The following is a 14,459-nucleotide window of genomic DNA, read 5'->3' on the forward strand; positions in this document are numbered from 1 at the left end:
TAGCGGCAGTTTGGGTCGGAACTGCTCCATATTTCAAGCCGAAATCTATGGTATCCTAGCCTGTGCCAACCTAGGCCTCACCAGAAGGTACCAGGAAATGAACATCTGTATAATGTCAGACAGTCAGGCAGCTCTTAAAGCTCTTGACTCCAACAGCATTTCATCCAAGCTTGTGTGGGAGTGCTTTAACACTCTCTGCAAGCTTGGATCACGCAACTGTGTGCGTCTTGGTTGGGTACCGGGCCACACAGGCATAGGTGGCAACGAATGCGCCGACAGGCTTGCCAAAAGCGGAGCAAGCAAGCATGCCATACACCGGTCCAGAACCGAGTTGTGGTTATAAGCAAGTCAGCCGCTTATCAAAGTATAAAAACAATGGTCCAGGGAAGACACACGCTTGCAGGTGGCAGAGTCACCAAGGACAAGCACTCGGCAAAAGACTGCTTGCCGATTCTAGCTCCGGATTCACCAGATGGCTGATGGGGCTGGGGAGGGGATCGGGTTAAGCAAGTGATTGCCTTGATCACTGGACACGGCCCACTTCAGGAAACACCTAAACACTCTAGGTTTACGAAATGAGGACTCGGAGTGTAGACTCTGCAATAAGTCTGAATAGACTGCAAAACACATAATACTGGACTGTGAGAGACTGGGAGCATGGAGAAGGGCTCTTTTCGGTGATAAACAAACCAGGCGACGAACCAGATGCTAGTATCGGGGAAAAGCTTCTTAGCCTAATTAAGGGCACAAAGATAGGCTTACCCCTCTAACATTCAAAGGGGCACACCAATAAGCTCAGGTTGACGTGTGAGGATCTAGGAATCCACCCCAATATCCCAAAGGAAAAAAAAAAAAAATGGCATCTTTGATGTCGAAAGGCCTTGTGTGAAAAAATAAAATTATTGGATAATTGTGACTTTCCTTTTATCAAGTAATAGAAAGAAAACTAAAAATATGTTTACTACATCTTATGAGCTTAAAAATTCCAGAAAGAAAAAAAAAATATGTTTGAGTGGAAAAATAACAAACAAATATTTTTATGTAAGAAACAGAACACAAGGAACTATTAACTTATATTGAGCACCAAATCTGATACCTGAGTCCAGAGAGAATAGTATCAATGATAGTTTGAGTGAAGATAAGAGTCTGGTCTATGTGTTTACAGCTGAGGGCGACATTGTTTTCACACTCCTTCGTGTCCAACTCTATAAGAGCAGGGATTAACCTAAACACAACAACATGTTACCTGAATGAATACGATGTTCATAATTACATAGTTAACGTAAATAGTAATATGTACCACAGTATATACACTCAGTTATACTTATTTTACCTCTTAGCCATGTACAAATCTACTACAGTTAATTTCATAGGCCTTGTAACACAACAAGTTCGTAATTTCTATTTTGGGCTCAAACTTTTATTACAGTTATTCTGTGATAAATAAAATAGCACTCCATAAATATTTAAAACTGTTTATCACCATTAATGTTTTGAAATATAGACGAAATTAATCTTTAGTGAATATAATCATGACTTAAGTTTTACAAGGATGATTTATAAATAGACAAACCTCATTAAATTTAATTTCCAGTCTTTTTAAAGAAAAATTTTAAGAATTTAATGTATGGACTGCATACTTTTACACAGTCTTGTATTGTAAAATCTTTAATCAAATTTTAAATTACCTGACCAATAATAAACATGGATAAATATCAATGTTACATATATTAACATAGAGAAATATCCAGGTATTTCACTTCATTATCCAGAAAATTAAGTATATACAAATTTACTATTTGCTACAAGCGTTATAAATTTGTGTTTATAAAACAATTTGAACAAATACATTTTACAAGATTTCCAAAATTCACTACGGAACGTGTAGTTTGCTGTTTTTTTTTAAATAGTACCCAGATCTAATATATTAGCTGCCTACTATGACAAGTACTGACTTGACGAGCAAGTGGTATGCGGCCAGCTGCGTAGAGGACTCCGAGGACTGCACCAGACGACAACAGGTGCTCAGACAGGAGAGGGGGGAACCATCAACGAAGTGTGGATACTCGACAAACCTGGTGACAGAAGAGCCGAGTGCCTCGACCATCAACATCATGGACGGCATCTCACAGCACATCCCTGGCACACAGAGGTTTCCACATTGTAATCGTATTTTAATTTTTCTGACAATGTTGCCACTCACCCACACAGTTATCTTGTTCCAAAAATACAATATGTCTGTATTGCTGAGATGGATAAATTAAATTTTTATTCATTTAACCACTATTTTGCACGAAAAGACACCCAAATCAGTTATTGATATTTACTAACCATTTGTGTGGAAATTTAAATACACCATTTTGGGCATTATTATTATTATTTTTCATTGTGAAAGCTAAAAAAATAATTTATTTTAATACAAATATTTGCATAGATCTATTAACTAATAATATTAATTTATTTTATTGTATTTTTTTACTCTTTACATAGCAATGTATCCATGTAGATACATCATCCTGACTGTTCTCGTTTATTTGTGAAACACAGTCAAGTAAAACTGAAAAAAAATTATTTTAATACAAATAATTTGCATAGATCTATTAACTACTAATATTAATTTATTTTACTCTTTACATAGCAATGTATCCATTTAGATACATCATCCTGTTTGTGACTGTTCTCATTTGTAAACTGAGGTTCAACTGGAAGATATAAACCAGCAAGAAGTGATCCTTGCTGGGTTGGATTTTTTATTGGAACTGTACAGTATCTAGTGAAACAAAAATATTGCATTTTGTTGCTGCGTTCTATGTGAATTTTGGTTTTAAATGTACTCTGCCCATGCTCTTTAATTATAAAGTCAGAAAAATGCCCCACAAGCACATGTCACGGTACGTACCGGCCACGCTCAGCCACGCCGAGGTGATGGCAGCGTGAGTGCCTGGCAGGAACACGTCGGTCCACTCCTGCCGGCGAGTCCTGGCCGCCTTGTCATCGTCCTCCACTGACCTCATATGAGTAGATACCGCATCGAACAGGCGACACACAGAGCACACTACTCGCACCAGCTGGGCACAATACAGTGAGTGTATGGTAACATCTTATCAAGAGGCCCACACTTAGTAATTAAGTAATATCATCAATTCATTGTGGATCAAGTTATCTTAGCGCATCATGCACCAGGTATATATTATTTATCTGACGGCACGTCAGTTGAACTGTAATGGAATCTATTGTGACATAACTCAATTTTAGGCACTAAAAGCTACCTTTAAAATTACGTACAGTAGAACCTCTCATATCCGACCTTCCCACATCCAACTTCTCCCGATGTCCGACCGACCGTCTGGTGATCCAACCATGCTCCATTGGCGAGCCTGTTCAGACTTGATTTTTACCGCTCCATGTTACACCTTTAATACAGCCTGTGGATCAGGCGTCATTGAGTGGCTAAAGAGAAGATACAGAAGAAAATACGTTGTCTCTCTCGTGGAAAAACAGAAGGATGAAACCTTTTGGAGGCAATGAAATGTTTAAATATAAAAGATTCCATCTATATCGTTGCTGCAGCTTGGGATGAAATTAAACAAAATACCTTTCAGAAGGCTTGGAAAAATATTTGGTTATCATTGAAACAAAAAGAAACCTGAAACTGATCATGAGCCAACTTAGACAGAAGCAGATGTTGAGACAGACAATACAGAAACATTACAAAATCTACAAGTGTTTCAGCACGATCTCCAGGACAGATGTAGAAGAGTGGCTTGTTGAAGGTGATATTTGGAAGTCACAGCCAATGAAGATCTCAGTGACGACCAAATCATTGCTATTGTGCAGAACAAAGAAAAAAATTGACCATGGCTCAGTCCTGTCATGGTCGGATATAAGAGGTTCTACTGTAAATTGTGGCTTTAAATATATTACTTGCATCTTTATTTTATGAAACAATGTAAAATGTTACTAATTTTTCAGGTATATTTAAGGAAAATAACAAATCAGTAGCCCTAATAAACACAAAATATTATAAATTCAACTAAATGCTGTCCAATTCGAACATACTAGTATTGGCTAATTAATTAAAGTGAAAACTAAATGTAAGTAGTTGTTAAAAATATTCAGTGTTGCATAAAACACACTACTGCTATCTACCAGGTATTATTTTAATTATCTCAACGCAATATTAAAAACAGTACACTATGGCAAGCTAAGCTCGTCAGCAATCTGTATTGATTATTAGATAGTTATAATAGATTACACACATAATACACAACTTAAATTCAAAAACAAACCATTACAACAATTTCCATAACTAAGGGCAAATGGAACAAAAAATGACATGATTTCACTGTCACTTTAGTTTTGTGGAAAATGTGAACACTGTCACCAACTTGTAAAGTGTCTTCTTCCACAATAATCACTCGATAATTAATGCTGTAAATAAAAATATATTGTTCTCACATCAGCATATAACAACCAGTATCAGAATATTGTTTGTAAGTGTTTACAAGGAATGTTGTAAAACAAAATGTATTGACGCTAGAAGTAGTTAATGTTTAGCAATAAAAACAGAAAGAATTGTTTTATTTTTTAGCTTTGTAAAGCAACCAATCAAAGATTATAATGTTTGGCACTATAACCTACTGCGACTTCAGCAAATTTTCATACTTTGTTTCCTTTGGTCTCTTAAGAAACAATACTGGTTAACAGGAGAAAATTTGTTTCCATTTGTTGGAAACATTTTTGCAAATTAACAGGAGAAATAAAAACTGCTTATTTGCTAGTTGTTGCTTACAAAATATTACCATGTAACATTTTTAGCAAAATTGAATTTTTGATACCAGCACATTACGATGTATCTCCAACATCAGCAAATGGTCATAGTTTGAGCAAAAAGTCGGCTTGCTAAAAATGCCAAATTCTAATACTATGCAAGCTACCGATATCAGTGATACACCTTTTTTTTTCTTTCCCTTGGGGCGGCCTACTGCCATGCACTTAAGCCTCAAGGGCTTTTTGCGCACCCCGGAACACACCATGAGGCCCACCAGTCTACCACTTCAGCAGTTCAACAAACCGCCGAAAACAATCTATCAAGTCCTCCTGGGAAAATTCACCACCCCTGTCCAAACTACCAAAGATGGCATACCGCTCTCTTGCTATTGCAGGGCAATCAAAGAGCAGGTGCTCAGCAGTCTCCTCCTGCTCATTACACCTTCCATAGAGCGGATCCTCCTGAAGGATGCCGACTCTGTGAAGATGCTTCCTCAGGTGACCATGCCCCGTAATGAGACCAATGACCTTGGAAGACATTGATCTGTTTAATGAGAGATACACCTTAGTGCAGGCATGAGGTGTTCTGAGTTAGGCAAAGTTGTTTCGTATGATTTTGCTACACGTAGATGTTATTTTTCATCCCAGCCATGCTATAAACTTGTTTTTTTTTTTTTTGGCAAAAATACATCCACTAGTTGATGCAATAGATCAGGCCAAGTGCGCTGGTATAAAAAATTAGATTTTGCAAAAATATTACTTCGAATTTTTATTTATGTACACTGAAATAGTTTTTAATTAACAATTGAACATTCCTCACATGCGTGAGTTAACATACCAGGTTTGACAACACTTTCTGATGTATTTTTACAGCGTACTTACCCTGAAAACAATTATAACCCATCAAAAACTATTTGTGCGAATAATAAACAATAGCCAAAAACTGATCATAGGATGGCCATTTTTAAGCAGCTAAATATACTGCTTTAAAAAATTGTTATAATAAAAAAATGTTGAAAGTTTATTATAATATGAGTAAGTAATGTAGGAATACTACCATGGGTCTGAGAAATAGACTGAATACTCATGTGCCGAGACCTAAGCTTACACTGTATAAGAAACTCTTTACTTCTCGCACCAACATTTTATAACTGTTTGCCTAATAATATAAAAATCACACAGAAGGAAATTATATATTTGAAAACATTAAAAAAATCACCTTTCTTTTCCACGAAAACCAGGGGTGTATTTTATGACAGTCTAGTTTAATTATTTGTTCATTTATTAATGAAAAATACATGATCTTAACAGGGTCTACAAAGCAGTGTCAATAGAGTTAGTTATTAAGTTTCAGGGAATTAGATATAGGCTTAATTTACATTTAAACTATCTCTTCCTTCAGGAGGATCCGCCCTGTAGAATGTGTGATGAGCAGGAGGAAACTGCCGAACATTTGCTCTTTGATTGTCCTTCAATAGCAAAGGAGCGGTATGCCTTCTTTGGTAGTTTGGACAAGGGTGGTGAATTTCCCTAGGAGGACCTGATAGGTTGTTTTTGGCGGTTTGTGGACCTGCTGAAATCATAGACTGGAAGGCGTCATGGCGTGCTTCCGGGGTGTGCAAAAGGCCCTTGAGGCTTAAGTGCATGGCAGTAGGCCGCCCCATAGAAGAAGAAGAAGATTAGGGCTTGTTTTGAGTATGATAAACTTATAAATGTACTTACAGGTAACCGAAGGAAATTCTCCGAACTATCTTCTGGCACAGCGTCGGACTCCACAAGCAGTGACAGTGGCCAGGGCTGAGAGCTAGTGGTAGCAGTGGGCTCAGCAGGACGCGACTCAGGTTCCGTGTGAATGGAATGTTGCTCACTCCAATCCTTGAGCGTACTGTCGACACAGAGTGTGAGCGCGGCAGTGGCTACCAGACACGCGTCCCAGGAAGACTGCTTCATGTGGACACTGTAGTTCGACACGCTATGACACGCAAAGTCGGCAACCTCGGCGATGTGACACAACTCATGGTCTGACAGTTCCAACAATGACCTAAATGAATCGAACATTAAAAAAATCTCTACAAAAACAAAAATTATAACAAGTTACTAAGTTTTTTCATAAATCCTTAAATGCATCTTCCTCTGTAACAGGAAGATGCAGAAGATAGGTCAACAACATGGAGGAGACAAGACATTGGTGCAACTAAATATGAACTCAGATATAGATAACCCTGGGAGTAAGTACATACTCTTAAAAGAATAGATGTTTATTATTTATCACAAACAGTTCAGCATTGAATTATTTAAAATGTAGGATGATGGATGGTATCCACGAAGAGCTAGACGAGTTGCAGTCTATCAGATCATCTTAGCCAGAAAAGTTTTAGTAGTAGAATTTAGTCTTCTACACTGGGTGGGATGTTACTTGAAGAGAGAGCAAAGCTCTCAATATTCAACTGAGTACGCTGTAACTCAATAACAGCTGAAATCTGGATTTTCTCTACTGAGTGAGAAATATGACGTTTTGGAATTGCACCAATACATTGGTGCTGTTTACTTTGTCAAACGTGTTGACACAGCTCTAGTACATGTAGCTTATGCTACCTGGTGAGAAAAACCTTGCCTGGTTGTGCTCTTTTGACTACAGAGGGTTTTCTCAATAATCTGAAATGAGATACTCTTCTTAGAATTAAAACAGATGTCTCCCTTCAAAAAGAATGCCGCCAGACACTTTTTTTTATCCTGAGGGAAAAAGACGAATTGTCTCCGCACTTAGTCCTAAAAGGACCTTTGCGCCTCCCTTACTTATATATGTCCTCAGAATCTGAGACTATTACAGAAGCCGATCAGATTTGAGGGCTCCTGTTATCTGATGTACTTGGGGATGAGGAGATAATATGGCCCCAGGAATCTTTTCCAGAATTTTGATATGGCAGGACAGTTTAGCCAAATATGCTCCGCTGATTCCTCCTCTTCTCTGCAGAGTCTGCATTCATCAGTCTGGCTAAGGCCCACCTTCATGAGGTGTTTTCTAAGGGGGCCATGTCCTGTCAACTCCCTATTATCATTCTTATATCCTCCTTACTCTGATCTAGGACAGATGCCTACCATTTAGCATAAGGAGAGATGAACATTTTAGAATGTTTTAATCCTGAGGTCCTACTCTAATTAAAGTTTCTTATCTTCTTTTCCCAATCTTTTACAAGAGCTTTGCTGTAGGAGAAAGCTCCCTTTTTGACGAGGATATATGCTCTTTCATTTCCATGAATGCCCCCATGGCCCGATACCCAACCGTGTGTTACTCTGTTATTCATAGCCAGCTCTGCATTACCTCAGACTTATTAGTTGACAGATAGTAAGTTAGAATTGTATTTTATATGCTATGTCTACGACAGTGCCCGTAGTTGCCACACCTGTTGTCCTTCAGTTCACTGACGTGAAGGTCAAACACACTGTCCATGATGGATATGTACGTGGTGCTGGTGGAGTGCTCCATGTCCTCCTGCAGTGCTACCAACCGACTGAAGAGAATATTGATTGTAGGCAGTTGGGCTCTGTCCACCACCCCACTGTTGACAATCTCTTCCAACACCTCTTCCTGTCCATCAGATCACACAAAATTACCAACCAATACAATAATGAACTGTTTTAAATTATTAATACACAACTGGTGTAAATAACAAATGTGTATAACCATATATTATTCTGTGTTTAAAATAAATATACCAATTTCACTTCCAAAAAAATATCCAAGTTTATTATATATTTATGTACATACCGGTTTTTTGCTATTTGACTTTAAAAATGTCAAAATAGACGCCATTTTGAAAAGGGTAAAAGGATTTTGTTAATATTTTATTTTCAAAAAGGTTAATACAATTCTTAAGTTTCATAACTTTATCTTAAATGGTTCAAAAGATATAAATTTTTTAATAAAAACACATACAGACAGATAGATGGAAAACTTAAGGACATACCTTTCATATAAACTTTTTGGCTCATTTTTATGTGTAGAACAAAATCCCAAAGTATTGGAACACTTTTACTGAACACCCTGTATACAAAGACTATAAACAATTTTAAAACTCATGGAAATTATAATCACTATTTTTTTATCGCAAAAATTAATATTAAAAACCATTTTAACAACTCCGTCTTCAACATGATATAAAAATGTATACAGCAGAGAATTGTAAAATTCAAATCATACTTACGGGAAAGTAATGTTGTTTTATTATATCATTTTTTGATTTGAAAGGAAATAGACCTTTCTGAAGAAGTTTTAAATTGTACAGAAGGCCCAGGTCTTTGAGAAGTATTTGCTTCTGGAATTTGGCCAGAGCATCGCACTGTGAGAGCGATGTGCCATCTTCTTCACAAAGACTACAACAATTTACAAATCTTATTAGACTAAATAAGTTTCATCCTAAATATATTTAAAATTACACAAATTTAAGAATGGTTGAAAAATTAGTTGAGTCACGTGAGAATTTAATGTTCGTGTAACAGTTTTAAGTGAGCAAATATAGTCAAAGTCAAATAATCTTTATTAAATTATTCATCAAGAGTGGTTACAGCACAATCAAACTATCGTAAAACCAAAACTAAAAAAGTACTATTTAAATATCACGCCAAATTGTTGTAAAGTATAATTATCAACCTATATTGTATTTCAAAAAAGACTTACTTACCTGACATTTAAGTGACTGATCAGGTCTTTTTCTCTAAGCTGGCAAAACAAACCACACTCTTCAATTATAAAAGTGATTTTCTCTTTCAGCAGGAAATACTGCTTTGTCTGCAAAAAGTACAAAAATATTTTTAATTGAACTGTTTCATAGAGACTCATTGTACATAATGTTTGAATTCTAAATTAAACGTAACATTCATAATGTTACAACTTCAGCAACTGAGATAATAGTAAATCTCTGCACAAAAGAAGTCACCTTGTATACTGATGGAGAAGCATTGACACAGAATAGACTAATCCACGGCTACAACACTAGACTTGGCATACGTTAACACCTACCAGCTCACCATCTCTCCCTGTATGAAAAGAAACCCTCCTACATGGGCATAAAACTGCACAACCTTCTTCCAGAAGAATTGAGACGCCCCACCAAGAGAAGAATTGAGATGCCCCAACAAGAGAAGAATTGAGATGCCCCACCAAGAGATAAATTGAGATGCCCCACCAAGAGAAGAATTGAAATGCTCCAACCAAGAGAAGAATTGAGATGCACTGCCAAGAGAAGAACTGAGATGCCTCGCCAAGAGAAGAATTGAGATGCCCGCCAAAAGAAGAATTGAGATGCCCCGCCAAGAGAAGAATTGAGATGCCCCACCAAGAGAAGACTGAAAACCGCTCATAAAGCTTGGCTGGTCAACAATTCTTTTTATAAAGTTAATGATTACATTGAAAGATTACAATACACATTACAACTTGACTAACTTAACACATTCACTGCGGGTGACGAGCATGCTCGTCATGCGAAAATGGCGCACCGGGCGGTGGACGAGCGAGCTCGGCATACAGCAGCTGCTTTCATATTGCCTCAGTGTGAGCTGAGCAGTTGCCCAGGAAGGCTGTAACACTCATAGAGAGGTGAGCCTGTTTCGGTGAGTCAGTTGGTGCGATTCGTCGCCGGTTCGCCATTTTCGTTTGTTCTGTATGCTTTGCAATATTGTGTGAGTGGATTATAGTGTCTGTTGACTGTGTAAGTGTATGTACTCAAAATGGAGGAAGACGATAATGTTATTGACGATAATTTTTCATCTGATGAAGACAATGAGTCACAATGAAATGCACTTTCTCCAGGTTGTTGTAGTAAATTCTTTTTACCTGTACAACATGTACAACTCAGATAGACTATCCCTGTATGACTTCTGAGTTCGTGTTCTTGAAGACCTGCTCCCTCCAAAGGAAGCCCTACTGCTCATCACACTGACGCGCAACAGCATGCATCGTCTCTCCAAACTAAAGAAGCGCAAAGGAAACGGCAAGTCAGTTACCCGGAGGTGCCGCGTTTGCTACCAAGAAGGCAAGCATAAGGAAACAGTGTAGTATTGTGCAGTGTGCCCTGACGAACCAGGTCTGCGTGAACTCAGTTGCTTTGATAAGTATCACGAGGACAAAGAAGTAGTTTTTAGTCTTTGGCGGTGGGTGGGGATGTATATAGTTTTTTTCTAATGTTAACTGTTTTTGATGTTTATTTTTCAAACTAATATGTAATATATACGTGTAATTGATATGTAATATATACCTTAGAATGCCTTCCCACAAATTTCCCCACCATTGGTCCAACTGTTCTACTCCATCCCCCAATAATCTACTCCTTTCAAACGAGAAGTCAATTTTTAAATTTTATTTATATCTTTACATTGAGAGCTGCCGTTTATTCTGTTTTTTTATTGTTGGCTATTCGCTGAGAACCTCAATGTGGGCCATGTCTTGTCATAGTAAATCTACTCTAAACTAGTTATTTATTATTCAATTTAAATAATCTTGGTGACGTTAGATTTGTGATAAAATCCTCTAAAAGCTGTTATTCTTTCAATTCTAGAGAAAAAATTTTAGTTCTTAAGACATTTCAAATTTATAAGCTTTAATGACCGCCATTTTGAAAATACTAAAGATACTTTGTTTGAAGGTTATTTTTGACGATGGAAGGATTGTGAAGGAAACAGGATTTTTATAAACACTAATCATTATAACTGAACTACGGAATACAGGTCACAATACGTCTTCATTCGTAGTAGGTGGTTAGTAGACGAATGAAGACGTATTGTGACCTATATTCCGTAGTTCAGTTATAATGATTAGTGTTTTGTATAGTTTTTTATTAAGTGCATGGTTAAAGAGTTAGTGAAGTTGACAGACAACATGGTGGTTGTGATTCCTGACCTAGGCGTGCCACAACGCTTTCGTAAGATTTGTTTATTTTAACCTAGTTTGTAATTATGTATTAGGTTAGTTCTTTACCTGAAGAAGAGATCAGATTGCAGATCTCGAAACGTAGTGTTACTGATTTCTTGTTTCACTGAATGATGGCAAATGTCCGGAAAAATCCTGTTTCCTTTACTAAAGATAAATTAATTATATTTTTTCAGTGCCTTCTCATTATTAACATTTTAGCCAAATTTGGTATAATTTAATTTATTAGTTTTTAAGATATTAATTTTTGTATTAAAAACACATACAGACAGACAGATGGAAAACTAAGCATCGAAGACCCATGTTCATATGGTGAAATATGTTTGTCTTAACTTGAGCAATAACGTAGTATACCTTTGTCCAGAGAGTTACGGGACACCCTTTGGAGAAAACAACATAATATAGTACATAATGCATCTTTAACAATCTACTGTTTCTTTTGTTTAACTTTGATATAATACTTCTGGGAAATAAGATCATGGGATCTGCGGACAAGGGCATCGTTTTCACTGACGATGTGTCAGAATGTCACTCAAATTATCCACAAGAATGAGTCATGACATCTTTCAGTTCTCCATAATCAGAATTGATTTCACTGTTCTACGTCACCATTGAAGAACGAACTGCTGACGCAATTCCTTCATTGTTCATCTCACCAATGCTATTGTCAATCTAGCTATCATTTTCATCTTCTAAATTTACAATTATCAACCTCTCTTTGGCCTATTACAACATTGTTAAAATACTATACTGTATTATTCTGAAGTGTGTTAGTGGAAAAACAAATTACACTGAAAATTCCAAAATTTGAGACTCTCACCACTTTATGAAACCGATTCGAATAACCCGGAATTCCAGATAAATGAGGTTTGGATAAACGAGGTTATACTGTATTATTGATAATTTCTACCATCAATTCTAAACCCAAAAATACTTATAACAAACATACGTAATGACTGAACTGGATTTAAAACTTTCTCATTAAATTGGAAATAAAGAGAAACTTAAACTGCTTTTAGAAATTAAACTTAAGAAGTTAAATGAAAGCAGCTGACTCACACTGGTGAACCTCTCCTTAAAAGATACACAGAAGCACATGGAATAGAGCACTTCCGAGGTCCAGTCCCACAATTCCTCTGTCACTACAGCAGACCTCAGCTGGGAGTAGGGGAACTGGCTGAAGGTCTCGGTATCCGGAGCTTCAGAATCCGTAGCCTCGGTACCCGTTTGCAGCCTCACCACCATCATCAGGAATGGTATCATACTGGTTACATACTACAATCATATGATGCAGAACCAGTTTTTAGTTGACTTATAATAAATCGAGATTTCTTAGGATTTAGAAATGCTGAATGCATTGATTTTCAGTTGTTATTACATTAGAACCCCTCATATCCGACCTCCGTATAAACGACTCCATGGGATATCCGACCTAAAGTCAGGGTGTTTGCTTGTTCTGATGACGTCAAGCGTGTCTGGACTTTTCTGATCTTCAACAATCACTACACACAGTATACTCTCATTTTTAGCTAAAAATGATTTCACAAATACTGTACACACTATCATATTGCTGTATGAGTGTTTTTTGTCCAAATATATAAACTTTATTGCTTGGAGAGACTTTTTTGTTTCTGGGGTTATCCGACTTGCAGTTCTGACACTCAAGAGTCGGATGTAAGAGGTTCTACTGTAATATATTTTTTCACAGCTTTATAATATTGAGTTGTATCATCAAAAGTAATCAGATTTGTACTGAATATCTGAGCTGGAAAGTGACATAAACTTATGCTCCTTATTGCAATTTTGTACAACTTGAATTTTAATACTTGAAATGAACAATTTTAATATGTTTTGTAACATAATTCATTCTTTACAAGAAACGATGATTACAAAAACTCAAGCTTCTACTGAGATAGAGTGTTATGGCAGACCTGTTGAAGAGGTACAGATGCAAGAGGATCCTTGGACATGGGTGACCAGAACTCCTTGTAGGGTAGTTGGTTGTTCTTGAGATTGCCAGCCACACTCTCTGCCATTGCGTAGAGACTCCAGACGTTACCCGAGTGCTCCCTGATTCTGGCGGCCAAGCGGTGCAGAATGACTGCAGTCAAGGAGGCGGTCATGTCCGTTACATCGCTGTCTGTTGACGCCGCCACTGCTGCCTGTATCAGGTCCTCCAGCACACATACAAGCTGTTTGCACTCAAGCAGATCCATCGATCTAACCACCACAGACATTAAGATCAATTTTGTGCTCCGAATTTCCACTCTATTGAACGTTAATACATCATTATATATAGTACCTGGTGCTAATGACTGCCACTAAGAGGTCTACGCATCTCTCGCAGGCAGCTGAGAACGTGAGATCGGCCCCAGTCTGAAGTGAGAGCACTGTCACACAATGCTGCCAACACGACGGGAAGTGTGGCAGGTGCTGCAAGGTCGCAGTCAGCAGCTCGTACAGCAACTTCTGCAGGTCCACTGCTGGCAGGTGGGCGAGTATGACGTGGTTGGCAGTGTTCTGCAGCATAGCGTGTACCAGGTCACCCGAGCAATCCTTCACATCGTCAGAAACAGAGCCATCCATCAGGTTGTGGCGAAGACATCTCACCAAGTTCCGCAGAGAATCAGTTGATAACCAGGCTAAAAAATGAAATTCTACTGTTATTAGAATTTCACAATTTATGAAGTAGTTCAGATATAGAAAGTGGTTGGACAAAAACAGGCTGTGAACGATGATATGTTAAAAAAGGGGAAAAATACCT

At 37.5% G+C, this 14,459-nt stretch overlaps 1 protein-coding gene across 1 annotated transcript in view; it reads right to left on the minus strand.

Moving 5' to 3' along the window:
- LOC124358980 overlaps positions 1-14,459 on the minus strand; it is a 46,140-nt gene that overhangs the window by 21,555 nt on the left and 10,126 nt on the right. The window contains exons 5-14 of the mRNA XM_046811276.1: positions 13,998-14,337; positions 13,627-13,915; positions 12,755-12,970; positions 9,453-9,559; positions 8,976-9,144; positions 8,175-8,359; positions 6,493-6,811; positions 2,900-3,068; positions 1,956-2,139; positions 1,097-1,225 (exon numbers count right to left, since the gene is read on the minus strand). Coding sequence (XP_046667232.1) covers positions 1,097-1,225; positions 1,956-2,139; positions 2,900-3,068; positions 6,493-6,811; positions 8,175-8,359; positions 8,976-9,144; positions 9,453-9,559; positions 12,755-12,970; positions 13,627-13,915; positions 13,998-14,337 — 2,107 coding nt within the window. The remainder of the gene's footprint in view (positions 1-1,096; positions 1,226-1,955; positions 2,140-2,899; positions 3,069-6,492; positions 6,812-8,174; positions 8,360-8,975; positions 9,145-9,452; positions 9,560-12,754; positions 12,971-13,626; positions 13,916-13,997; positions 14,338-14,459) is intronic.

Source organism: Homalodisca vitripennis, chromosome 4, assembly GCF_021130785.1.
Source record: "Homalodisca vitripennis isolate AUS2020 chromosome 4, UT_GWSS_2.1, whole genome shotgun sequence".
Taxonomy (NCBI): domain Eukaryota; kingdom Metazoa; phylum Arthropoda; class Insecta; order Hemiptera; family Cicadellidae; genus Homalodisca; species Homalodisca vitripennis.